At 37.4% G+C, this 26,352-nt stretch overlaps 1 protein-coding gene across 1 annotated transcript in view; it reads right to left on the reverse strand.

Annotated features, from left to right (window-relative positions):
* Positions 1–26,352, reverse strand: part of LOC103251068 (unconventional myosin-Id) — a 230,727-nt gene that overhangs the window by 176,555 nt on the left and 27,820 nt on the right. The window contains exon 6 of the mRNA XM_008049680.2: positions 17,676–17,883. Coding sequence (XP_008047871.1) covers positions 17,676–17,883 — 208 coding nt within the window. The remainder of the gene's footprint in view (positions 1–17,675; positions 17,884–26,352) is intronic.

Consider the following 26,352-nt stretch of genomic DNA (forward strand, 5'->3'; position numbering starts at 1 on the left):
GCCGGAGCCCAGCAGGTCGAGGCTGCGGTGGCCGGGAGCGGCCACTGCACTCTAGTCTGCGCGACAAAGTGAGACGCCAACTCAAAAAAAAACAAACAAACAACAACAAAAAAATTACGTACTTTAGAAAAGCCTTTCCTTTTTAGAAAAGTCAGGTTTAAAAACCAACTTTTTGGGAGGTGATATTTTACATTATGAATAAGCAGTGAATAACTACTACAATAAAACATTTTCATCATTGCCATGAATAGTTATTATCTAATTATTTCCAGAAGGATTGGAGATAACTTATGATGAAATGTACATAGACAACTGTATTGCCAAAGTAAGAATAAAAAAAGGACAGCCAAGTAATGGGGGCAGGAGTATAGGTGGAAAGGGGGGATAGTTACACTCAAAATCCCAAACTAAGAATGATTTCTGGATTTGCATATAAATCTGAGTCCTGAGCTTCCTGGCATCTACAGCAAATGGGAAACTTAATGAGTTGCATGGGTTTCATTATTTAATAGGCATTATTTGATAAGGTTGGTAATTAAAGTAAATACTTCCTCACCCAAATATGCCCACTTTATTTTTAAACAAATTTTTATAGTTGGTGAGGAAGGAAAAAGTAATTGCTCAGCAGTGATTCGATGGTATTTTAATGTCTTCGCTGTACACATCTTCAGTTACCTCTGTAATACGGAACCTTCCTCCAGACAAGCTTTTGATTGTACATATCCTATCTATAAGATCTTTCATTTGAGGCTTGGATAGCAATTCTCACTGAATTGTTTAGAAGTTTTGTAATTTAACGTAGACATCTATTCATAGAATCACTTCCCCTTCATTAATTAATTCCTTACAAAGAGTCAAATCTCTTGAGCTTGTAGCAATTAAGAGAGAAAAGTGAAATGAAAACAGCCATTTTTTTCCTTCCTTTTTTTTTTTTGCTACTACTACCTATAGGGGCCAGAAAGTGTTGTCATGGAGACAACAGCTGTTGGGTTATGAGTGACAGGTCTCAAGAGAGAACTGTCTTGGAAAGGAAACATCTCAAGTTTAAAAAAAAGTGAGAGAGAAACCAATGCAAGCTGTTATACTAAACATAGCAGGGGCTCAATTGAAATGAGTATTTAAGCTAGCAAAGAATAAAAGCAGTATTTCCCCTCTTCTTTTACCTAACATTGGAAATGTTTTCCTTTCCAAAGGGAACAAATTTCTTTTAAGTTAACCTCAAGCATATGTACACATCTTGGCATAATTACATTTTAAAATTGGGATTCACACTGATGCACCAAATTGGTTGCCTTAGTAATGAGATATCACCCAGGCAACGGATTTGCTGCTCTTTCAAGAGAGCAAATCATCTGCTACCAACTTATGGGGGAGTGGGCTGGGAATGAAGTGGCAGTGGTTTCTTATTGGCCATATCTGAGAGGAGATAAACAGGAAAAAAATCATTTTTGACAGGCCACCATTATTTTCCAAATATGCTTTTATCTTTTTATTCACCAATTGGGTGGCAAGAATTAGAAGGGTGGAGGAATTGGGGAAGAATGTTCTGTTGTTTCAATGTTAAATTTTTGCTAAAGCATTTTTATTGTTCTAAAAGGGCTTCACATTCACCAATAGGTAAATACTAAATGGACCCATTATAGGTTTATATTATAAATCAACAGAAATTTTCTTCACCATAGTAAAATCAATGCCTTGTGTACAGTAATGATAGTCTAATAGTACTGCTCAGTAATACACATGGGGTAAGGTTTCAATATTTCAACGTCTACTAGATGTTTTATAGAAGATAAATATTCCTTGGCTTCTTCATTAGGAACATACATCTTTCTTATACCTACTTTCATTACCATGATTCATCAATAAATGTTCTATATACTTCCTTGCTGGTACCTTCTGGTATCTGGTTTGTGCTTCTCCTATACTCTGCACACATCCTGATCTACTTTAATATGCTGGATAGAAAGAAACCAATGATCTACAATTGCCAGGTTAAGTGGGTACTTTTCAGTCCTTATTTTGTTGGACATGTCTACTATGTTTGATGCTGCTGATCATTCCTTCTTCTTTTTTTTTTTTTTTTTGGAGTTGCTGTCTCACTCTGTCTCTCAGGCTGGAGTGCAGTGGCATGCTCACGATCACCACAGACTCAACTGCTGGGCTCAGGCAATCCTTCTGCCTCAGTCTTCCAAGTAGCTGGAACTACAGGTGTGCACTACCATGCCTGGCTTATTTTTTGATTTATTGTAGGGACAAAGTATCACCAAGTTGCCCAGGCTGGTCTCGAACCCAAGAGCTCAGGCAATCGTCTAGCCTCGGTCTCCCAAAGTGCTGGGATGACAGGCTTGAGCCACTGTGCCCGGCCAATCATTCCTTCTTATTGTACCTTTGCTACTTCCCTTTCTTCCCTGACGCATATATCCAATTGTTTGCTGGCCATCTTTACTTGGATGCCTCATAGGCACCTCGAACACATCACACTCCACACTATTAACGTCCTCCAGATATGCTCCTGTTTCTGAAACTTCTACCTCTATCTGTTGTTAGTGATACCAGCTATCCAGGACTCTATTTTGGAAAACTGGTAGTCATTGATTCCTGCTACTCATTCGTCTACCATCCAATCAAATATTATGGTCTGCTAATTTTACGTCTTAAATATATCTCAAATTTCTCCCCATCTCAAAACCACAATTGTGATTTATGCCCTCATTGGCTTTCTCCTAGATTACAGCAATAGGTTCTTAACTGGCTATCCTGTCTCCAGTCTTTTGATTTCTAATCTCTCCTTGACACAGACCTATTCAAAACTCATACACTAACGACATCACTTCTCTCTCTTAAATTTTCTTTTCTTTTTTGAGTTGGAGTCTCACCCTTTGCCCAGGCTGGAGTGCAGTGGCAAGCATGCTCATGGCCACCCCAGTGTCGACTTTCTGGGCTCCAGCGATCCTTCCGCCTCAGCGTTAAAAGTAGCTGGAACTACAGACGCATGCTACCACACCCAGCTGATTTTTTTATTTATTGTAGAGATGAGGTCTTGCCAAGTAGCCCAGGCTGGTCTCAAACCCGCAGGCTCAGGCAATCCACTCGCCTCGGCCTCCCAAAGTGCTGGGATTACAGGCTGAGACACTGAGCTTGCCTCTTAAATTTTCAGTGGGATTTCCATTGAATATGGCATGAAAGCAGCAGAACAAATAACCTAATATCTCCACTGCTATAAAAATATAACAAACATAACTCCAGAAACAACAGATGTTAGAGAGGATGTGGGGAAAAGGGAATGTTTCTACACTGTTGGTGGGAGTGTAAACTAATACAACCTTTGTGAAAAACAGTCTGGCAATTACTAAAAGACCTTAAAAAATTCTGAAAAGTGACCCCCTGTCCTGGGAATTTACCTGAAAGAACTCAAATCAGTCTATAAAAAAGATACCTGTACACTCATGCTTACTGCAGCATTATTCAAAATAGCAAAAACATGCCGCCCATCAAAAGCAGACTGGATTTAAAAAATGTAGCCAGACTTGGTGGCTCAGCCTGTAATCCTGTGCCTTTGGGAGGCTGAGGTGAGTGGATTGCCTGGGACCGTGGGTTCGAGATCTGGGCAACTTGGTGAGACCTCATCTCTACAAAAAATTAGCCGGGCGTGGTAGCGCATGCCTGTAGTTCCAGCTACTTGGAAGGCTGAGGCGGAAGGATCGCCAGAGCCCAGCAGGTCGAGGCCGCGGTAGCCGGGAGCGGCCACTGCACCCCAGTCTGGGTGACAGAGTGAGACTCCAACTCAAAAAAAAAAAAAAATGTGATACACATACACAATGGAATACTACACAATCATAAAGAAGTAACAATTACAGACTTTGTGGCAACTTGGATGGATTTAGAGTATGTCATACTTAATAATCTATCATAGAAACAAAAAACAGTACCACATGTTCTCACTCATAAGTGGACCCTGAACATTTATCATAATACTACAAGAAAGGAATTGGAAGTAGCGGGATGCTGCCAGGGGAGGGAGAGGGGGAAGGACACATAATGTCAATAAGGGTACCTGATCTTAAACCAGGTGAAGTTTGGACCAAAGGAAGGGCAAAACTTTACCTGTACGATGACCTCTTATTTACCTAATACTGAATTGTATTCCACATCATTAAAATAAATAAATTCTTAAAAATCATAAAGACTTAAAAAATACAAATAAAAATATAACAAACGTCCCTATGCACAGCTGAGCTTGCAAGAAAGTAAAGGTCATACTCAGGAGTGAAAATTAGATTGACCAAAATAAAAAAGTTTGACAATTCCAATTGTTGATAAGGATATAAAAAATTAAAACCTTCATATATTTCTTGGTAAGTGTAATCTGGTACAATTATTTTGGAAAGCAATTGGGCAGTCTTTAGAGCACTTAATGTGCAGGCTCTACAGCCTAACATTTGCAGTTTAGGGTATATAACCAAGAAAAGCAGTTGTTACAGTGTGGTCTGGGGAGCCTTGAACATTGCTGAGAACTTTTCCTGGGATCCTCAAGAGCAAAACTAATTCCATATAAGGATGCCAGTAGGTTACTTGCCTTTTAGATTCTTAACCTCTCATGAGTCTACAGTGGAGTTTTCCAAAGATTTTAATACATGTGATGACATCACCACCCTGATAGCTACTAGAATGTGTGCTTGCATATTCTTGCATTTTGTAGAATTTTCTAAGGCATGCACTTTGGGATTCTCAAAAATTTGAGAATAGTAGCCCTACAGAGACTTATTCATTTGTAAACAAGAGAACATGTACAAAAATATTCACCACAGCATTTTGTAGAATGACAAAAAAATGGAAAACTAAGTGAGAATTACTAAGAAATTAAATAAACTGTGACTTTTTCGTCTTTTTTCACCCTCCTTCCCTCCCAAACTGTGACTTTTTAATAATAAAATGGCATAAAGAAGAAAAAGTAAATAAACTATTGCTATACTTATGGGACTAGAGAAATTTAAAAAATATTATTCTTAGTTAAAAAACTTAAGTTGCAGAAAACTATGTACAATATAATGTGGAAACAGAATATTATAAGCTATGACCAAAAAAAGTATAACCAAATCAAAGGCTGCCAGTCTCAACTGGCAGTTATTAATGAGGAAACCTGACAGAATGGGAGTTTGTTGATACAGGTGCTTTGAGAAGACAAGTCCTGAGCTAGCTCTTTACATCTTGTTAGATAAGTGGGAAAAAGGTTAGTAAATATTTATATACCTGTTATACAATTCAAGTTAAGTCTAAATTTAATTCTGTCATCCTAAGTTGCACTTAAAAAAATGCTGCCATGTATGTTTGCTTGCTAGTTACCCATCTGGCTGTTTGCTTCGAAGGGAAAGAATTTTCCTGTAACATGGAAAAGGGTGTTTTAGTAATTCTGAAGACTAGAACTAGTCTATATTTGTTACAGAAAACAACATTTGTTTGAATATTTTTGTAGAAAGCTTTGTTCTCTATATTTGTCATAGGAAGTTTGTTTTACCCACTAACTTTTGTGACAATTAACCCACAATAACATGAAGATCCAGTTATAATGAACTTAATCCATATAAATGGTTTATGAGACACAGATTAAGATCTGTCCTCCTTGTAAATATGCTTTCAAGTAAAACATGAATCTAACAGAGTTAATTAAGATTTTGGCAAACTGCTTCCAGAAAGCTTCCTCTCCCCAGCTCAGGCAGGTGTCTCTTCTCTAAGCTCACCTGGCAGTCATTGCCTACCCTAGACCAATTACTCCATCTCTGGTTTGAGTGCTACACATCTTCCTCCTGGCTAGGTCGTCAGCTTCTGGATGGAATCTTATCTTGCTCATTTTTGTTCCTCATTCAGTAATGAATAAACAAATCCACATTTATCACTCATTTAAAAATGTATTTGATGCTGGATGCAGTGGCTCAAGCTTGTAATCCCAGCACTTTGGGAGGCTGAAGTGAAGGGAATGCCTGAGTCCATGGGTTCGAGAACAGCCTGGGCAATTTGGCAAGACCTCATCTCTACAATAAGTCATAAGTTAGCCGGGCGCAGTAGCGTGTGCCTGTAGTTCCAGCTACTTGGAAGGCTGAGGCAGAGGGATCACCTGAGCACAGCAGGTCGATGGTGGGGTGGCCATGAGTGTGCTACTGCACTTCAGCCTGGGTGAAGGAGTGAGACTCCAACTCAAAATAAAAAAGGATTTGAACATCTTCTCCTGCATAGTTCCTCCATAGCCACATATCACAGTGCTGCAAAAGACATCTGATACCCATTTATTCTCATAGCATACAGAAAAGATTTAGAGTTGATGACCACCATTTGATCAGAGGTACATTTTTCTTTATTTCTTTCAACACTCAGTCAAGATCAAGCAGCATATATATATGGGTGACAAAAAAAGTATACATTTTAAGTATGACGTTTGCTCGAAAGATGGTGTTAATCAAATGAATGTTAGCGTCACCATGTGACAGGCAGGACAGTCAAAGAAAATGGTGGTTGAGCGAACGTCATACTACACATTGCTACTGTAATTCAATTCAACTTTGAAAAGTAATACATAGATAACATCACTTAAAATGTATATATTTTTTTTGGCACCCCGTGTGTGTGTATATAAATATGTATATATGTATGTATGTGTATATGTATGTATGCGTGTATGTGTTGTTTTGTTGCCCAGGTTGGAGTGCAGTGGCATGATTATAGCTCACTGCAGCCTTGAACTCCTGGGCTCAAGATTCTCCCACCTTAGCCTCCCACAAGCAGCACAAATCAGTGTGCTTTGAAAATAATGTGAAAGGGCTCATGACTTCATGCCACTACCCAACAATGTTTTATAAACAAAACATAAAGGAATAGGGGCAAATGAATGACAAAACCAATAAAATGCAATTTTCAGATAATAATTCTATTCATATTTTGGCCATATATATTTCCTGTGAATAAAGCAATGAATGAATAAACTGGCACTGGGGGGCAACCTCTCTTATTGCACAAGAATGCACTCTCCACTTCCTGTAATTCAGCTTCTGCTTTGTTGGTAGTTATCCAAACACACATTTCCTAACCTACTTATGGCTCAAAAGTCACTTTTATAAAAAAAAAAACCAACCAGAAATCTTCTGGAGCATGTATTCTCAGCAAAAAAAAAAACAACCCAAAAAACAGTCATTGATCACTCTTCATTACTATACATATGTCAAGGGCTGACTCACACTTTCAACATTAATTTTTTACTTTCAATTGTATTAAAAATATATCTTAGTCCACATACTTGACAGTAAATGACTCAGAATATATCATTAGCTATTTACCAAGGTTATTTAAATAAAGGAATTTAGTTAAACCTCATTTTTCTTTCTCTTTGAGCACAATGCCATCATCACCTTTGTGGTTAGTTTTACAAACTTTTCTGCAATATGGTGTGAGTCATACCTGTTTTTCCTACAAGGAGCACATACTGAATGATGTCACTATGGTATATGTGTACAGTGGTTAAAAGAATGTGTGTGGGAGGAAGGTCTACTGGGTTCAAATCCCAGTTCTGGTATTCATTGTCTGTGTGACCTCTGTCAAGTTCTTAACCCCTCAGTGGCTTTAGTTCCATTATCTATTAAGTGGAAATAAGAACAGACACTCATTCACAAGGTTTTTGTAATGATTTAGTTAAATAACCAGAATAGTATAGTAACCAGAATAGTGGTTGTCACTCTGGAAATATTAGCTACCATCTTAGCAGGGCTTTTTGCTTGTGTGTATAAGGGCAAAAGTAATCAATTTTACATGAGAAATAATTATTTTATTTTTAGTCTAAGAAACAAAACATGTGCCTTCACAAATAAGTCAGTGTGCTTTGTTTTAAAATAATGTGAAAGGCCTCAAGGCTTCATGCCACTACCTGACAAAGTTTCATAAACAAAATATTAAAGAATAGAAGCAAATGAATGATGAAACCAATAAAATGCAATTTTCAGAGTATAATGAGTATATTCATACTTTTTGGGTGATTTACAAAATTATTATACTCAGGTCTATATTAACCTTTGCCACTAATAATTAAGTTATTATATTACTCTCAGTTTCAGAATTTACTATTTTCAGTATATGTTTATACTTTCATGAGCCTCTTTTAATATCTCACAAGTTCCTTCTTTGATTGAGACTATAATACAATCTAACAATAAAAATATAAAATGCAAATTTAACAAATAAATACAAGAACATACAAATGATATTAAATTGTTAATTAAGACAAACCAATCAGGGCAGTCCTTGTCATGCATAAGCCACTTTCAAAATATACAATTTTTAAGAATGAAATGTGATGCCATTAAAAATCATAATTAATATTACATATCAAGGTTCTGAACTATATTTGAACAAATGCCCAAAGAGATGTTTAACAGATTTCTAGGAACCACTGTCTTAAGTGTTTAGACTATACGTTGATAAAGACAGGTGTGTTCCTTTCTCAGTGGTGCCTCAGTTCTGTAGGTAATCAAACACATCCCTATCTACCTGTGAAAAGACAGTTAACTGGGAACAATGAACAGACACAATGTATTGGAGGAAGTTAAGGACTAATTAATTTTATATGGTATGATAATGGTAAGAAATAGGTCCTTGTCTGTAGATTGGGATTTAAGGGTGAAAGGATAAGCTATCTGTGATTTCCTTTAAAAACTCCAAACAAAACAAAACAAACACACATAAAAGCATGAGATGAGTACTAGATAAAACAAGAATGGCAAAATGTTATTAATTCTTGAATCTAGATGATGGGAACCTGGAGATTTATTATACTATTCTTTTTACTTCTGTGAATACTTACACATTTTCACAATTAAAATATCAACAAAGAAAGAAGCCTTCTTTCACATTATACTCACAAAAACGAATATATATCAGACCTCAAAGTAAACCTCAAAAAATTTCAGAAAAGTACAAATGGTACACTTAACACTCTGTGATCGTAAAGCAATAAAATTAAAAATTAAGAACAAAATTAGAAAATGAAACAAAATATACACACAAAACGTATCACTTGGAAATGATTTTTAAAAAATTTTTAAACAGGTAGGGCGCAGTGGCTCAGCCTGTAATCCCAGCACTTTGGGAGGCTGAGGAGAGAGGACTGCCTGAGCCCGGGGGTTCAAGAGCAGCCTGGGCAACTTGGTGAGACCTCGTCTCCACAATAAATCACAAAAACTAGCTGGGTGTGGTGGCGTGCATCTGTAGTTCCAGCTACTTGGAAGGCTGAGGCAGAGAGATCGCCTAAGTCCAGCAGGTTGAGACTGCAGTGGCCGTGAGCGTGCCACTGTACTCCAGTCTGGGTGACAAGACTGAGACTCCAACTCAAAAAAACAAAACAAAACAAAAAACAAAAAAGATTTTTAAGCAAATTTGGGAAAAAAGGAAATCTAAATATAAAAAAATAGTTACATGATAATGTATTAGGTCCTATAGACAGAGCAAAAGCAGATCTCAGAACAAATTCCACAGTCCATTAATAAATGTGAAAGAAAAATTGAATGAGGAACCTAATTCCAGAAGTTGAAGAAAGATAACCTGCTTGTTTCTGCTCTTTAGATCCAGTTATACACCAACAGATGCCCCCTTCCAGATGGCTTCACGGGGAATTCAACCTGAACAGATTAACTGCAGTGCTATTTAGACTATTCCAAAATATGGACAAAGAAGGAAAAGTGTCCATGTCATCTTGTTGAGGCAAACATAATATTGCTATTCAACTGATTAGTAGAATTCTCTATATTGGTAACTCAAAAGAGAATAAAAATCACCTGGACATCTTGATACCTGCTAAAAAGGAATTTGATATAGCTCATCATCTATTCTGATTTTTAAAGTATAGTACTCTTGGCAGGGTGTGGTGGCTCAGCCTGTAATCTCAGCACTTTGGGAGGCCAAGGGCAAGAGGATTACCAGAGCCCAGGGGTTCGAGATCTGTTTGGGCAACTTGGTGAGACCTTTCAGCTCTACAATAAGTCACAAAAAAACTAGCCAGGCATGGTGGCGTGCATTTGTTCTTCCAGCTACTTGGAAGGCTGAGGTGGAAGGATCACTTAAGCCTAGCAGGTGAGGCTGCGGTGGCCATGAGTGTGCCACTGCACTCCAGACTGGGTGACAAAAGTGAGACCACAACTCAAAAAAAAAAGTATACTACTCTTAACAAAACTGGGATAGATGGATACCTCCTCAAAATGTTCAAACATATCTCTCTCAACCAGTATCATGCATAATCAGAAATCATTAGAAACATTCCCATTAAGGGCAGGAACATTTCAAGGCGGTCCAGTATCACCACTCAAGGAAATTTTACAAGGCAGCTTTGTTGCAGCCTGTCCCCTCTGCATAACAGGACTGCCATCTTGAGGGCAGTAGCCCAGGAGAAGTATAGCTAATCCTGATATAACAACAGAAAATTTTTTTTTACTGTGAACCATCACAGACGGATGCCAGGCCCTACATGCTTCTGTTATTTCCTTTCCCACTATACACACGGTGTGCATATTTATATATGGTGTGCCTATTATATGTATATTATGCAAACACTGCTGATTTAGAGATAAAGTCAGATAGCTCTATTTTGCATAATATTTTCATAATATTAGTTTGCTAGTAGAATACCAAATATTTATTATTTTGAATTAAAGACGATAACTAAATACCCTACAATTCCATCTCAAACTTCACATAAAATTAAAAACAATTACATATAATTTAAGCTCACATTTTGAAAATTTTATTTTACTAGCTTGAGATCTTTTTCCCTTCCTCAACTTTATCTTTTTCACATCTTTTTCCCTTTCATTTCTTTTCACAGACTTTCTTCTCCATTCATTCTTTGTGCTCTTCCATCCTGCTTTTGGAATAACACAAATTTTGCTATGACCTAATAAGTCAAACCAATATCATCTTTTAATCAGGAAGCTGCCAGACAAGCAAAAATAGAACTTTAGGAGCTAACTGACTCTGGGAGACCAATGCATCTGAACATTTATAGCAGGGGGATTTCCATTATTTTCTATAAAGGCATGTATCACATAACTACAATGAAAGTCTGCCAAATGACTTTAGATTCAGGCTTGACTGAGGATTCCACAGTTCATTGTGTCATGGGTGCTACAAGCTATGAGGCACATTTGGGACTGAAATAAAATCCAGAAAACTCATAGCATGGACTATGGAGCAGGTTAGGGGTAGCAAAATCTAAATTTCCAAAGAGTTGGCAGTTCTTGCTGCTATAGAATTCATGAGTTATAACTGTGATTCTAGGGTGCCCACAAATTGCTCAGAGAATGATTACAGTCTTAAGATATTATTATTAAAAAACATTTATGGCTGGGTGCAGTGACACAAGCTTGTATTCCCAGCAATTTGGGAGGCTGAGGTTAGGGGATTGCCTAAGCCCACGGGTTTAAGAACAGCCTGGGCAACTTGCCGAGACCTCATCTCTACAATAAATCAAAAAATTAGCCAGGCATGGTAGTGTGTGCCTGTAGTTCCAGCTACTTGGAAGGTTGAGACAGAAGAATCACCTGAGCCCAGCAGGTAGCTGCTGGGGTGGCCATTGAGCATACTACTGCACTCCTGCCTGGGCAACGGAGTGAGACTCCACCTCAAAAAAAAAAAAAATTATATGTTTAGCAGGCTTTGGTTCATGATATAGGAAGGGCCTTGACCTCTTACCTACACCATGATGTACTGGAAAGAATAATTCCTTTCCTAAAGCTGGACTCAAGACTGAAAAGTACATGGTCCAAGTACATGACATAGTGACCGATTAGAATCTGTCTATAACCAATTACAGATGCCCTTTAAGAAAAGGCTAATTCCCCCCAAATGAAGACAATTCACAAAGGTACCTATTTATCTTATAGGTGGGTCAAGAAATCCTCTCTTCAAATCTATCAATCAATCCAAATTTGTTGTTAATGTCCTCACAACAGATACATGCTCTCAATACTTTTCCATCTCCCTTTGAGAATCTGCCCTTAATATCACCTTATGTGACAATTTTGATCTTATCTTATGATCCCCTAGAATGGGAATATAAATTTAAAACTGTACATGTGCCAAAAAAGAAGGAATTAAAAAAAAAAGTTTCCATATCTCATTCCTATTCTAAGACAACAAAATATTATATTTTAGACTAAAGGGACACAGAATATTAGAAAACTGTGACTCTTTTTAATGTATTTGGTACAGTATTTCCATTAAAAATCAGTTAATTATTAGGTGACAGTTTAAACTACAGTCTTCTTTCAGGATTTTCCCAGTCATGCAACAAAGAAGTATCCTATTTTCTGGGAATTAATGAATATGAACACAGAAGATAAATGATAAGAAATTCCAAACCAGAAAGCCCAGTTGAAGAAAAAAGGTGAAAACAATAAAAGCCACTTGGAAGCCGGGCTCGGTGGCTCAGCCTGTAATCCCGCGCCTTTGGGAGGCTGAGGTGAGTGGATTGCCTGAGCCCACGGGTTCGAGACCTGCCTGGGCAGGTGAGACCTCATCTCTACAATAAATCAAAAAATTAGCCGGGCATGGTAGTGCATGCCTGTAATTCCGGCTACTCGGAAGGCTGAGGCGGAAGGATTGCCGGAGCCCAGCAGGTCGAGGCTGCGGTGGTGGGAGTGGCCACTGCACTCCAGTCTGGGCGACAGAGTGAAACTCCAACTCAAAAAACCCCAAAAAACAAAAAAAAACCCGCTTGGATGATTAACCTCACAACACACTTATTAAAAGTCATTATATACTTTAGCTTGGCTCCATGTGTATGCTGTTGAAATGGCAATATACTTTACTGATCTCTTAGCACCTCCTTGCTGAAAGTTATAATTTTGAAAACTTAAAATAGTTTCTTCAGTGCCATCTAGAAATATCATCTTAGTGACTTCTCATTCAAATGTGGCATGTGTTGACACACTCATTGCTGGAGCAATTATATGTGTCAGGTGCAGTTCCACTGGGAGAGGACTCTTGAAGACTGGCTCCTGGTTGCCTCTGGATTTCACCCCATGTGCCTTTTCCCTTTGCTGTAATAAATTTTACTCATCAGTACAACTCTGTTGAGTTCTGTGAGTGTTTCTAGTGAATCACTGAACTGCAAGTGGTTTTAGGGGGTACCCTTGACACAGAGGGCAAGAAGAGATGTGGGGAAAAAAAGAATAACAAGATGTTGAAGAAAAAGAGAAATGTGATCATAATAATATTCTCATATGACAAACTTTTGCAAAGCCAGAGAAACCATCGAGAGAGCAGGGAGACAGCCCACAGACGGGGAAAAAATATTTGCCAACTGTATGTCTGACAAAGGCCTAACATCTAGGATCTACAAGGAGCTCAAATGTACTGAAAAGAAAAAAAACAAACAGCCCCATTACAAAGTGGGCAAAAGATATGAACAGTCACTTCTCAAAAGAAGACATATGAGTAGCCAATGGATACATGAAAAAATGATCAGCCTTACTAGTCATCAAAGAAATGCAAATTAAAGCTACACGATACTACCTAACTCCAGTCAGGACAGCCATCATCAATAACTCAAAAAAACAACAGATGCTGGAGAGGATGTGGCAAAAAGGGAACACTTCTTCTACACTGCTGGTGGGAGTGTAAACTAATACAACCTCAGTGGAAAACAGTTTGGTAATTCCTAAAAGATCTAAAAATCAACCTTCCATACAACCCCACAATCCCCCTGCTAGGAATATACTCGAAGGAACTCAAATCACTCTATGAAAAAGATACCTGCACACATATGTTTTTTGCAGCATTGTTCGCAATAGCGAAAACATGAAACCAACCATATTGCCCATCGAAAGAGGACAGGATAAAAAAAATGTGGTACATATACACAATGGAATATTATGCAGCCATAAAGAAGGACAAAATTATGAACTTCACAGCAACCTGGATGAACTTAGAGTCTATAATACTGAGTGATCTATCACAGAAACAAAGAACTGAGTATCACATGTTCTCACTCATAAGTGGACCTTGAACAATTATCGGAATACTGTAAGAAAAGCAGCAGGAAACTGCTGTGGGTGGGGGGAGGGGTTGTGGAGAGGCAGGATTGGCAGTAGTGGGAATCTGCCAGGGAAGGGAGGAACACATCTCATCAACAAGGGTGCCTGCATAATGAACATTTGTATACCTAATCCTGAATTGTACTACACATCTTTAAAATTAAAAATTTAAAAAATTCTCATATGTACTATAATCTCAATTATATTATAGTAAATATGCTTGCATATATGCACAGAAAGATATTAAAAGGACAGTTGCCACGATGTTAACAGTGCTGCCTCTGGATGGTGGGATTTTAGGTGATTTTTCATATTTTCCTTTATACTTTTCTGTAGGGTTTAAATTTGCTTTTACAATTAGCATACTTTATATAATCAGAAAAAAGATAAAGCTATTTTTATTTTAAAAGAAAATAAAAATCAATTGTTGGAGATTCCTGTTTAAAATAGCAGCTTCTTATGCTGTCTCTCCTAACTTCCCATTAAATTCCTATAAAGATACAGAAAAAATGAAAATATACATAACATAGCTAGGTGTCTGATGACTGGTTCACAAAAGCTGAGAGAAATTTCCACTAATTTTATGGCCATAATCAACAGATCACATATACCCTAGAACAGTCTCCCTGAAAATAGGGAGGGGACCCTTGCATTCCCTACTCCACTGCATTATGGTTAAGAAATATGAGATCTGTCTCAGAGAAGACTGGACAGTTTTCCTACAAATGCATAGGTTGATGGTTTTTGAAGTAGTCGTCTCTTCTTTTTTAGGTCGAGACTATAGTTTCTCATCAGAAAGAAGAGGTAGGGCTGGCAACGGCACACTACATTTCTAAAAGAAAAGTGCTCTAAGAGGGGACCAAGAGAGGAAGAGCACTAGTAGCTGTGTATACCTGGAATTATATCATTTTATGTATGAGCTGGGCCTTGGGGCTGGAAGGGGTGAGGTGGACCCCCATCTTTGGCTAGCAGAGCCTGTAATAGACTAAAGCTTCTGGGACACTGACAGTTGTGAAAGAAGTGAACAAACTACCACTGAAGATTTAAGAAGAGATTTTTCCAGCCACCCAGTGGACAGAAAGTGAGTTCTGGGTAGAGTAACTATGTAGTTTATTATCCATACTTGATCACTTTTGAGAATGAAAGAGGTATAATTACAACAGGCAGGGTCATAAACCAGGACTGACCCAAGCAAACTGAGAGGTATGACAACCTCTGTGACCACCCTGGTTCAGAACCTAATTCTCAGCCTGAATCAATTTCTTAGATAGGCAGAAAAAAGAAAACCATAGTACCTGATCTGGAAAAAACCTCCAAAAAAGTCAAAACAAAAAACAAATCCACAGGTAAGTACCTAAGATAAAAGGAAAGGACTTGAGGACTTGAAGATAGAGAACAGATACATAGAAATACCTTACTTTTTTTTTTTTGAGTTGGAGTCTCACTCATGGCCACTGCAGCCTTGACCTGAGGGGCAGAGGGGATCCTTCTACCTCAGTCTTCCAAGTAGCTGGAATCACAGGTGTGTACCACCATGCCTGATCCATATCTATCTATCTATCTATCTATCTATCTATCTATCTATCTATCTATCTATCTATCTATCTATCTATCTATCTATCTATCAGTCATAGAGATGAGGTCTTGCCATGTTGCTCAGGCTTGTCTTGAACGCTTGAGTTCAGGTAAATCCTCTCACCTCTGCCTCTCAAAGTGCTGGGATTACAGGCGTGAACCACCACACCCAGCTAGGGATAACTTACTAAGGCAGACAGAAAACAGAGGTCCAACTTGCAAATTTACAATTATTCTTAAGAAAGAAAACAGAACTGAACAAAAGCAACATTAAAAAAGCAATTAATAGAAGGAAAAATGTTTTGGGATAAGACAGAATTTAGTATTCCATTCTAAAAGTTTATGAGTTCCAGGTAAAATAAATAAAGAGAAATCAACACTTAGAAACATCTTGCCAACTGCAGAAGAAAACTTACATTATTTGAGTGTGATATAATCATTTACCTAGAAACTCACAGAATCAACAAACATAATTCCAGAAACGTTTTGTTCTAGATCAGATAAAGCAACATAAGCCAATATTATTTCTCTGAACCAACACTGCCATGAAGAAAATGTAATAAAAAGATTCACAGTAGCAACCAAAACAATAAAATATCTAGAAATTAGCCATAAATTCATAAGTCCTCTTTAAGTCTAAAGGTCAATGAAGAGGATTTAAATAAACCCATTTTATATTCTTAATAAGATAATTTAATATGATAAAAATGTTAATCTTTTTGAATTAATCTACATATTAAGTGCAATCCTAATAAAAATTACTGTTGAATTTAATTAACTTCTTATACACACTAAAATGTATATTGCAGAATAAAGGTTCATGTACAGGTTAATTGACTTTAATTAAGAAGAGTAGAGAAGGTGAACTAACTTTCCAATATACTAAGGCATACTACAATAAAAGCAAAAACAGGCAAATAGAAAAATGGAACATGGCCAGGTGCGGTGAGGTCACGCCTGAAATTACAGTACTTTGGAAGGCCGAGATAGGAGGACTGCTTGAACTCAGGAGTTCAAGATCAGCATAGGCAACAAAGTGAGCTCTCAAAAAATAAAAAAATTAGCTAGGTGTGGTGGCATGTTCCTGAAGTTCTAGCTAATTGGGAAGCTAAGGTGGAGGATTGCCTGAGCCCAAGAGGTCGAGGCTGTTGTGAGCCATGCTCAAATTCAATGGTAATCACAGAAACACAAAGTGAAACAACAACACAAAATTATTATATCCATCAGTCTGATAAAATTTAAGTAGCTGGAGGCTCCTTAGGGATGCAGCACATAGTAACTCTCACCTGCAGTTGCTGTGGTACAAACAAGCAGAATCATCCAGGAGAAGAATCTGGCACTGCTTATACCAATTAGGTATACATATCCCTGATGACCCAACAACTTTTCTTTTAGATATGTATATATTCCAAGGACATTCTCACAGAGGTATATACCCTAGTGTATATACACTCAATTTTTCACATTAAAATGGTTCATATGGAAGATACAGGAAAGGGTATAGGGGATAAAAATAAATATATGAATGAGTAAGTAAAATGAGAAGGGGCCTTGTACAAATCAATGATGACAACTACAGCACCATCAACTAATGAGCATCAAGTCAGCACTTCACACCTGAGGTCAAGTGGTGGCAGAGGAGTAATGGTAGATAAAGGAGGTAGTTTCAAACATGTTGGCAACATTTTTTTAGTTATAAGATTAAAAAGTACTTTATGCATTTAAGCTGACAGAAAAAACACACTTAACTATAAAAGACAAAAAGTAGGCAGGTTCAGACATCTTTCCAGCTTTAAATGCCAGATGACAAAATGTCTTCAGAGTTTTGACGATAAAATAATTTTGAACTTGGACAGCTAAATAAGCTTTCCATGTGTGAAGGCAACAGAAAACATATAAAGATATGCATAGACACAAAATAATATGCCATCCATGAGCATTTCTTGAATTAAAGAAAACATTAAAAATATTTTAAAGAACATTAAAACAAAAAAGAATATTAAACCAAAATATAATTCTTATATATAAAGTTACCTTTTGAAGAAAGAGGACAATCCTTACAAGCATCTGGGCACGGAGTTCTTCCAAGGTAAACAATGTTCGGGGTGTTCGAATGAAAATTTTGGTCTTCCCATAAGCTACATCATCCTGAAAACCACACCGTTCAATCAGTTTCTTGACAGCCTCTTTATCTGAAGGAAGGTCGTGGTTGGGCCATGTGAATTCAGAGATCATCTTGTACCTGGATGAAAAAAGAACAGGGCACAATTAAGGGAGAAAAAAAACATATAGTCATCTCCATTGAAAAAACTGAATCCAATAAAACTCAAGATACTTCATAGAAAACAGAACAAGAGCCAGGTGCAGTGGCTTACGCTTATAGTCCCAGTACTTTGAAACACTGAGGTGAGAGGATTGCCTGAGCCCGTGGGTTCGAGATCAGCCTGGGCAATATGATGAGACCTCATCTCTACACTAAATTAAAAAAAAAAAAAAAGCTGGGCATGGTGGCGCATGCCTGTAGTTCCAGCTATTTGGAAGGCTGAGGCAGAAGGATTGCCTGAGCCCAATAGGTCGAGGCTGTGGTGGCCATGAGTGTGCCACTTCACTCCAGCCTGAATGACAGAGTGAGACTCCAACTCAAACAAAACAAAACAGAACATAACCAAAACAGAACATAACCAAACTTTCTTAGCAAACTAGCAATAGAACTTCACTAGCCTCATAAGATATGCAAAAAAGGGTTTCAAATAAATGAAAACACTTTATGTATAACAACTCTAACTGAACTTAGAAAGGCTATTTATGAAAAACCTACAGCAAGTATCATTCATAAAGGGGAGACCTTAGAAGCATTGTCTTTACAAACAGAAATAAGTTAAGGATGCTTCTATACCAATAAAGAAACTGGTAAATGATTGGGAAGGGACAAAATAGATACTACTTATGAATAATGTGACTCTCTTCAAAAGAAATCAAGCAGATCTTTAAACTATTATAAATAAAATAAAATAAAATTAAGCAGTATTGTTGTATATAAGATTAAAAGACAAAAATTAATTGTATTTCTACATACAAGCAGCCAACAGCTTCTTGGCATGTGGGCCTCTCATAAGGCAGCTCACCACACAGCCAGCAGCTTGCTTCAGAAGTGTAAGTGTAAGCAAGACAGAAGTCAAAGAGCCAATCTTTTTGTTACCATATTCCATTTTATTAGAAGCAACATACTAGGTCTAGCCTGCATTCAAGGAAAGGGGGTTAAACAGGGCACAGATACCAAGAGGCAGGGGACACAAGGGCCATCTCAGAAGCCTGACTACCACAGTTTTTTTCCCCCATGCAAAACTATTTAATATATGTAGTCAAATTTAGCAATGTTAAAAATTATATTGCATCTGAATTATACATCATTGTGAGAAAGGCTTCCTTCACTCAGGTTATGGAGTCATTCATTTATGTTTTCATCTATTACTTGTATAATTTCATTTCTTATATTTTGATCTCTGATCCTTTTGGAGCTTATTTTTTAATATGGTATGAAGTATGGATCTAATTCTATCTTTTGACAAATGGCTATTCAGCTGTTCCAACACTATTAAAAAGCCCATCTCCCCCGTGCCCCGCTGTGATTTAATATGCCACCTTATCATATGCTGAATTTTCATATGTGCTTCAGTTTATTTTTAGAGTTTCTGGTCTACTTCATTGCTTTGTTTGTCAATCTGTGCATCAATACCACACAGTTTAAATTTAATTTACTTTTAATGTCGCTCCTAATTCTGTTCTTTTTTAAAGGTCTTCCTACTTATTCTGGCATGTTTATATTTCCACATGAACTTTAGAATCAAGTTTTATAGTTTCAGGAAAAAAACAGAATCCAACAAATAAACAAATAAGAAAACCCCTCAAACACCCTTGATTGTAGTTTTACTGAATTGACATATTAAATTCATTATATATGGTGTTGAGCTGTCCTATCCAAAAACAAGGGATGCCTTCCCATTTTTTCAAGTCTACTTTTGTGCCTTTCATGAGTTTTTAAAAGGTTTTCTTGGGCAATCCCCTGGGGTTCCCTCCCACCATGGGAGCTTTTCTGTCCTTTCAATAAATCTTGCTTTCTCACTAAAAAAAAAGTTTTTCTCATATAACTTTTCATATATTTTGCTAAGATAATAGATATCTAAGTAACATCTGTTAATTACTCCTTAATTACAGTTAATTACTCCTTTCTTTTTGCATATTTCTATTATTAGCTTCCACTACAGCACACCCTGGTTTCCTTCTATCTCTGGATATGTCTTCTCAATTTCATTTTCTGGCTACTCTGGCTACCATTATGCCCCCAAATGTTGAAGTGTCCCAGGGCTCAGGTCAGGGATTCTCTCTGTATATTTTTTCCACATCACCTCATCTAGTCCATTTACTAAAATAATATATTCAAAATATAAAAACAAAATATGTGAATATTTAAACTTATAATTACATTAAAAATAAAAAATATATGTGTCTATTTATGAGTGTATTACCTCTAGTCTAGCCCTCAGTTCTGGGCTTCATATTCATATATTCAATACCTATAGTTCTTGAAGTTATCTTAAACTTCTCTTTCAGTCTTTCCTACCTCAATCCACCCAGTTACTGGGAATCCTGGGAATATTTTTACTCCTTCTCTTCTCTATTATTACTTCCAATCCATCATTAGAGTTCTATTGACTCTACCTCCAAAATATATTTAAATTTTGCACTCAGAGACATCTCGCAGATCGCCTACCAGCAACTTGATTGTACTTTTTTATGAAATAGTGAAAACTGAATCACATCATATTAAATAGTAGAGCATTGGAATCAATTATTTTACTGCAATGATATTTGGCTAATAATGGAATGTTGGACGTTGAGGAACTTATTTATGACAAAAAAATCAAAAATTTATATCTCCTTTTTCTGATATGTGGTAATGTGTGAAACAGTGACTAACATGCACTGCAGGTTTACTGATACATGTTATGCAATAGTAATTTGTTTGATGTCTTCCACCTGGTGTTTTTCTATTCAAGCAGACAATAAAGTCTCATTTTCTTCCTCCCACATTAATAATATGTTATTTATTGTCCAGTCTGTTGTTCAAAGATAATATGGAAGGATACACTCATGATTCCTGAAAACCATGAAGATGAGCCTAAATCTAAACAATTTCAAATTGTAGATTATAAAATGAAATTTATTAAAAGAATATTACTTTTTGGACTTAGTGCAGAATAATAAATTTATTCTGTGCCACTCAATACCTCAATACAATCTGCCTTCAACTTCCAAAGTCTCTTTCTTTTAAGGCTACAGTAACATGCTTATCTATCTTTTCAAGTTATGCCATATGATACAAAGGGTATACCACAGCTGCCTTTCTTATATACAAATGCTCTTTATAGCTACCTTCTGTTACAAAGAAGTGTCAGCACCACTGTGAAAGCACTTCACACATTCTCTTTCTATGTGACGCCAACTGATTTTTTAAAAACATATATCTCAGTATACATTCCATCTCTTTATTTGCTTTGATGTGCAATTTGGATAGAAAACTTCAAGGAAACGTATACTTTTGAAAAATCTGCACTTGTATAAGTTTGTCATATATAATCACCAGCAATCTCTTTATGTCCCCCCTAAGAGGGGACATCAGAGTGGTTTACTAGATTTATGATGTCCCCTCAGAGTGAACATCTGAGTGAAAAGGGTTAACATCCAACAATTCTCCTCACCTTTACCACTTCAATCTTAATCCAAGCCACTTTCTAGTTTACTACAATAGACTCCTAAATTGTTTTCCAGTTCCTTTCCAATCCATTCTGCATACATCAGCCACAGTAGTTTTCTAAAAGCACGAAATCATTATATTTTGCTTCCCTCCTCCTTCTTTTCTATCCCTCAATCACACTGGCTTCTACAAGGTTCTGTAATGTGGTTGCCTCCTTGTCTTTGCATATGCTATTGCTCCTGCCCAAAATGTATTTTACCTTAAAAGGCTGGCTCCTTTAGTCTTTTCTTGATCTTCCTACATCAATGAACCCTCCCCCCTCCAAATTCTCTAAGGCAGTTAGTTCTTTTTCTCACACCATTTGCCATAATTTGTGATCATATCGATTTGCGGGTTTATCTGCTTAATGCCAGTCTCCCTCACTAGTCTGTGAGTAATGTGAAGACAGGAACTTTGTTTTGTTCCCCACTATATACCATATACCTATTATATTGCTTGTCATGCTATGAGGCAATAGTTATTTGCAGAATGAATGAAATAATGGAAGGAAATAATTTAAAAGCCTATCCATTTGCTATACAGGGACAGAAATCATAGTCAAATAAAATAGTTTTGACATGAAGACACAGGTAATACCACATAATGAAACATGAAAAAGAGGAAGCAAAATCAGAAACCTCCCAAATTCGTTTTAAAACTCAAGTAGGGGTTCACACTGGGTCATCGATTGGGAAGTAATGATGTGTGTTTCAAGAATACTGCAGAAGCTGCAAGCAATCCTACAGTCACGCTGCTCAGCTCACACGGTAGTGTAGAAGAGCTCTGACTTCTTTCCTGCCAGCAGAGTGCATGACCCCAGTTCTCTGGAAAACCAGCATCCTGAACTTGCTAATTAAAAAGCTGAACTCATCTGCTTCTGAAAACTAGTTTTACCTCCCTAAAGGACTTTAGTAGCTTTTAAGGTTACCAGTATGATAAAAATCCTTCTCTCTTTTTCCAATAATAGAAATGAAAATAAAGTGACAAGTAAAAATTCAGGTTCAAATCTAGAATACTTACAAAAAATCTGTAGAATCTAAAAGCAAAAATTCACTGCAGAAAATACTACTTTTTCTTTCATCATCGCTAGATGATCTGCGTGAAATGGGGATAATGTACACTTCTCACATGGTTATCAGTTTCATTAACTGACTACATGTGGAATGCTTAAAACAGTGCCTGGTATATATAGTAAGCATTTCAAAATACTAGCAACTATTATTATAATTTACTTGAAAATTTAAACACATAAATTAATCCTTTTCTGTCTAGTTAATCATCATTTGTATCCTTTCCATAAACAGAATAAAAGTCTTTACTTGTCTCTACTCACTCCCATTTTTAGTTTCAGATTATCACTAAAGACTTATTTTCCCCCTTACAATCAGTACTTGCTGAGATTTAACAAAATGTTTTGCTGATTTATTTGTTCAATATTGCTTTTTTGCATCCTATGTTCCCCTTCCGCATTCATTTTTCTTTTTTGCTAAAGTACATCCTCTAGAAACTCTTCAGTGAGGATCTAGGAATAATAAATGTTCTGAGTCCAGGCATGTCAGAAAATGTTTTTTATTTTACTCACACTCTTGAATAGCAATTTGACATAGAATACAACTCTTAGCCTAACAGCCATTTCCCTTCACAGGGAAGATATTGCTCCTTTGTCTACGTGATCAAATGTTGCTAACGAGAAGCCTGATGTCATTCCCTGGTAGGTAGTTAGCTTTTTTTCCTTGGGAGCTATAAGTATTTTTCTTTAACATTCTGAAAGTAAACAAAATGTATTTTTCAGTTTTAAAAAAAGAATTCTTATGCTTGACAGACTGTATTCTTACATTCTGAAGTTTATGTTTTTTTCACTTCAGGTCAGTTCCTGGCCATTGTTTGAATAGAGTGCTTCCCCCCATTCTCACTACTCTTTCCTCTGGTTCTCCTGTGAGGTGGGTTTTGCTACTCCTGGAACAACTTTACATGTAGCTAGACCTTTCTTCAATACTTCTCTTTTTCTTTGTGATGAGATCTGGAAGAAGTCTTCAGCCTGATCTCCCAGCTCACTAACTCATTTTTTTAAAAAGTTTAGTTGAAAAAAATTTTTTTTAAATTGTGGTTAAGTTTAATGTACTAAAATGCATATATTGAAATATACAATTCAGTATGTTTTGACAAATGTATATATCCATGAACCAGACACCCCAACCAAAATACAGTATCTCACAGAGTTCCCGCATTTTGCTTTCTAGACATTCCCCCAACCCAGAGCTACCCACTGTTCTGATTTCTATCACCATAAACTAGTTTACCTGCACTGGAACTTCATATAAAGGGAAGTATAAAGTATGTAATTTTTTGTGTTTATTTTCTGTCAATAATATATTTTACATATTTCTCCATGTTGTCATCGTACAAGTGTTCATGCTCTTCAATGCTAATTAGTAACCATTGCATGACTACACTACAATTTGTCCAACCAGTCTCCTATGGATGGACAATTCACCCTGTAGTTGTGATTTATCTGATTTTCATTTCCTAAATCTCTAGTTCATTCTAACAATTGTCTATTTTGTTTCTAACTCAATATTCCTACTTTAGGACTAAAATCTCCTCCTTTACCTTATTAAATATTAAATAGACTTCTTCAAATGCCCTTTACTCCTTGCTCTGATTCCTTGGGTTTAAGGCTTTTCATTTATTGACCCTATGGTCTCTTTTCCTTGGTTTTGGTCTTTCTCAAATGTTTGATGGTTATCTCATCTTCTGCCACAGAATCTTCTGTGTGCATCTTGGCCCTGGTTGGCCTCTTTGGTGGCTACTTTTGCTTCCTAGGTCTTGGTCATTATGTCTACGGGGTTTCCCTTGCAGCTGCTGAAGCTGTTATTTGTTTTGGCCATTATGGCAACCTCCTGGTACTACAACTATAGTGAGCCCCAGCACAGTGGCTGGGAAGGCTTCTTAAATGGCAGCCCGTCTCACAAGGCAGTCTTCGCTTATAACTGTGACCCTAGGTACTTCCAGGTCTTCATATCTGCATAGTGCCACATTTAAGAGTGACTCACATCTTCATGGTTCACTGAGAATGCTCCTTCTTTATTCCATAGCATGGCTATGTATTTACTTAGTTTTAAATTTACATATTTTATTTTATTTGGGGATGTTCTGGAGTAGGACATTTAAGCTTGTACCCCCACTAAGACCAACATATTTGAAATTTATAGGTTCTTTTAAATTCTTTCTATCATATATACATTTTTTTGAGTTGGAGTCTCACTCTGTTGCCCATGCTGGAGTGCAGTAGCACACTCACCGCCACTGCAGCCTCAACCTGCTGGGCTCAGCCTTTCACAGGCATGTGCCATCATGTCCGCCTGATCTTTTTATTTACTGTAGAGACGAGATCAGGTAATCCTCTTGCCTCTACCTCCCAAAGTGTTGGGATTATAGGCATGAGCCACTGCACCTGCCTTCTATTCTATTTTTTACATGAGTATCAGAAAACATATTCTTTTTTGTTTTTATTATTATTATTTTTGAGTTGGGGTCTCAATCTGTCACCCAGGCTGGAGTGCAGTGGCATGATCATGGCTCACCACAACATCAGCCTCCTGGGTTCAGGTGATCCTCTGCCCCACCATCTCCAGTAGCTAGAACAACAGGTGTGCGCCACCATGCCCGGCTTACTTTTTGACTTTTTATAGGAAAAAAGTCTCATTATGTTGCCTAGGCTGGTCTCAAACTCCTGGGTTCAAGCAAACCTCTTGCCTCAGCCTCCCAAAGTGGCCAGAAAACATTTTTTTTTTTTTTTTTTGGTGAGTTGGAGCCTCTCACTCCGTCGCCCAGGCTAGAGTGTAGTGGCATGCTCATGGTTACCCCAGGGTTGATCTGCTGGGCTCCAGGGATCCTTCCAGCTCAGCCTTCCAAGTAGCCGGAACAACAGGTGTGCGCTACCACGCCCAGCTCATTTTTGATTTATTGTAGAGATGAGTTCTCGTCAAGTTGCCCAGGCTGGTCTTGAACCCGCGGGCTCAGGCAATCCACTTGCCTTGGCCTCCCAAAGTGCTGGGATTATAGGCTGAGTCACTGAGCCCAGCACAGAAAACACATTCTGATCTTTACAGCATGTCTCGTCTTTCATGCCAAAACCCAGACACACTAAAACCTTTTGAGTTGAAAGTAAAATAAGTCCAAAAAGAGATTAAAAGTAGAAAAAGATATGCACTTGCAAAATTCCTTGCCCCTCCAAATCAAGTTTGCTTATTGTTCACTTCCACTACTTACCATGGCTTCTATTTTATCTCATGATAATATATTTTCAGTTCAGCCTCATCCTATAATTACCCATTCCCACACTGCTCATTTGAATATTTAACTTCCGATGATTTAAAAAAGGTGACTACACAAAACAAATCCCATGTCTGATCAATTTCTAGAATTCAACAAGCAATAATAATGGACTATAAATCTTTCTAACAATATAATGTGATGCTGTTTGAAATGAAGATTCAGAATGAGTATATCTGTACTCATGAAAACATTCCTACTATACAGTCTCCAGTTAAAAAAAAAAAAGTGAGTCAGGCATGGGTGGCTCAAGCCTGTAATGCCAGCACTTTAGGAGGTAGAGGCGAGAGGATTGCCTGAGCTCATGGGTTCGAGATCAGCCTGAGCAACATGGCGAGACCTCGTCTCTACAATAAACCAAAAAACTAGCCAAGTATGGTGGCACACGTCTGTGGTCCAGCTACTTGGAAGGCTGAAGCAGAAGGATCACCTGAGCCCAGCAGGTCAAGGCTGTGGTGGCAGGTCGAGGCTGTGGTGGCCATGAGTATGCCACTGCACTCTAGCCTGGGTGGCAGACTGAGACTGACTAAAAAAACAAAACAAAACAAAACAAGTAAATTTTTTTTTTTTTTTTTTTTTTTG

The sequence above is a fragment of the Carlito syrichta genome, unplaced genomic scaffold (genome assembly GCF_000164805.1).
Source record: "Carlito syrichta isolate Samal-C Ts95f unplaced genomic scaffold, Tarsius_syrichta-2.0.1 Scaffold135915, whole genome shotgun sequence".
Classification (NCBI taxonomy): Eukaryota; Metazoa; Chordata; class Mammalia; order Primates; family Tarsiidae; genus Carlito; species Carlito syrichta.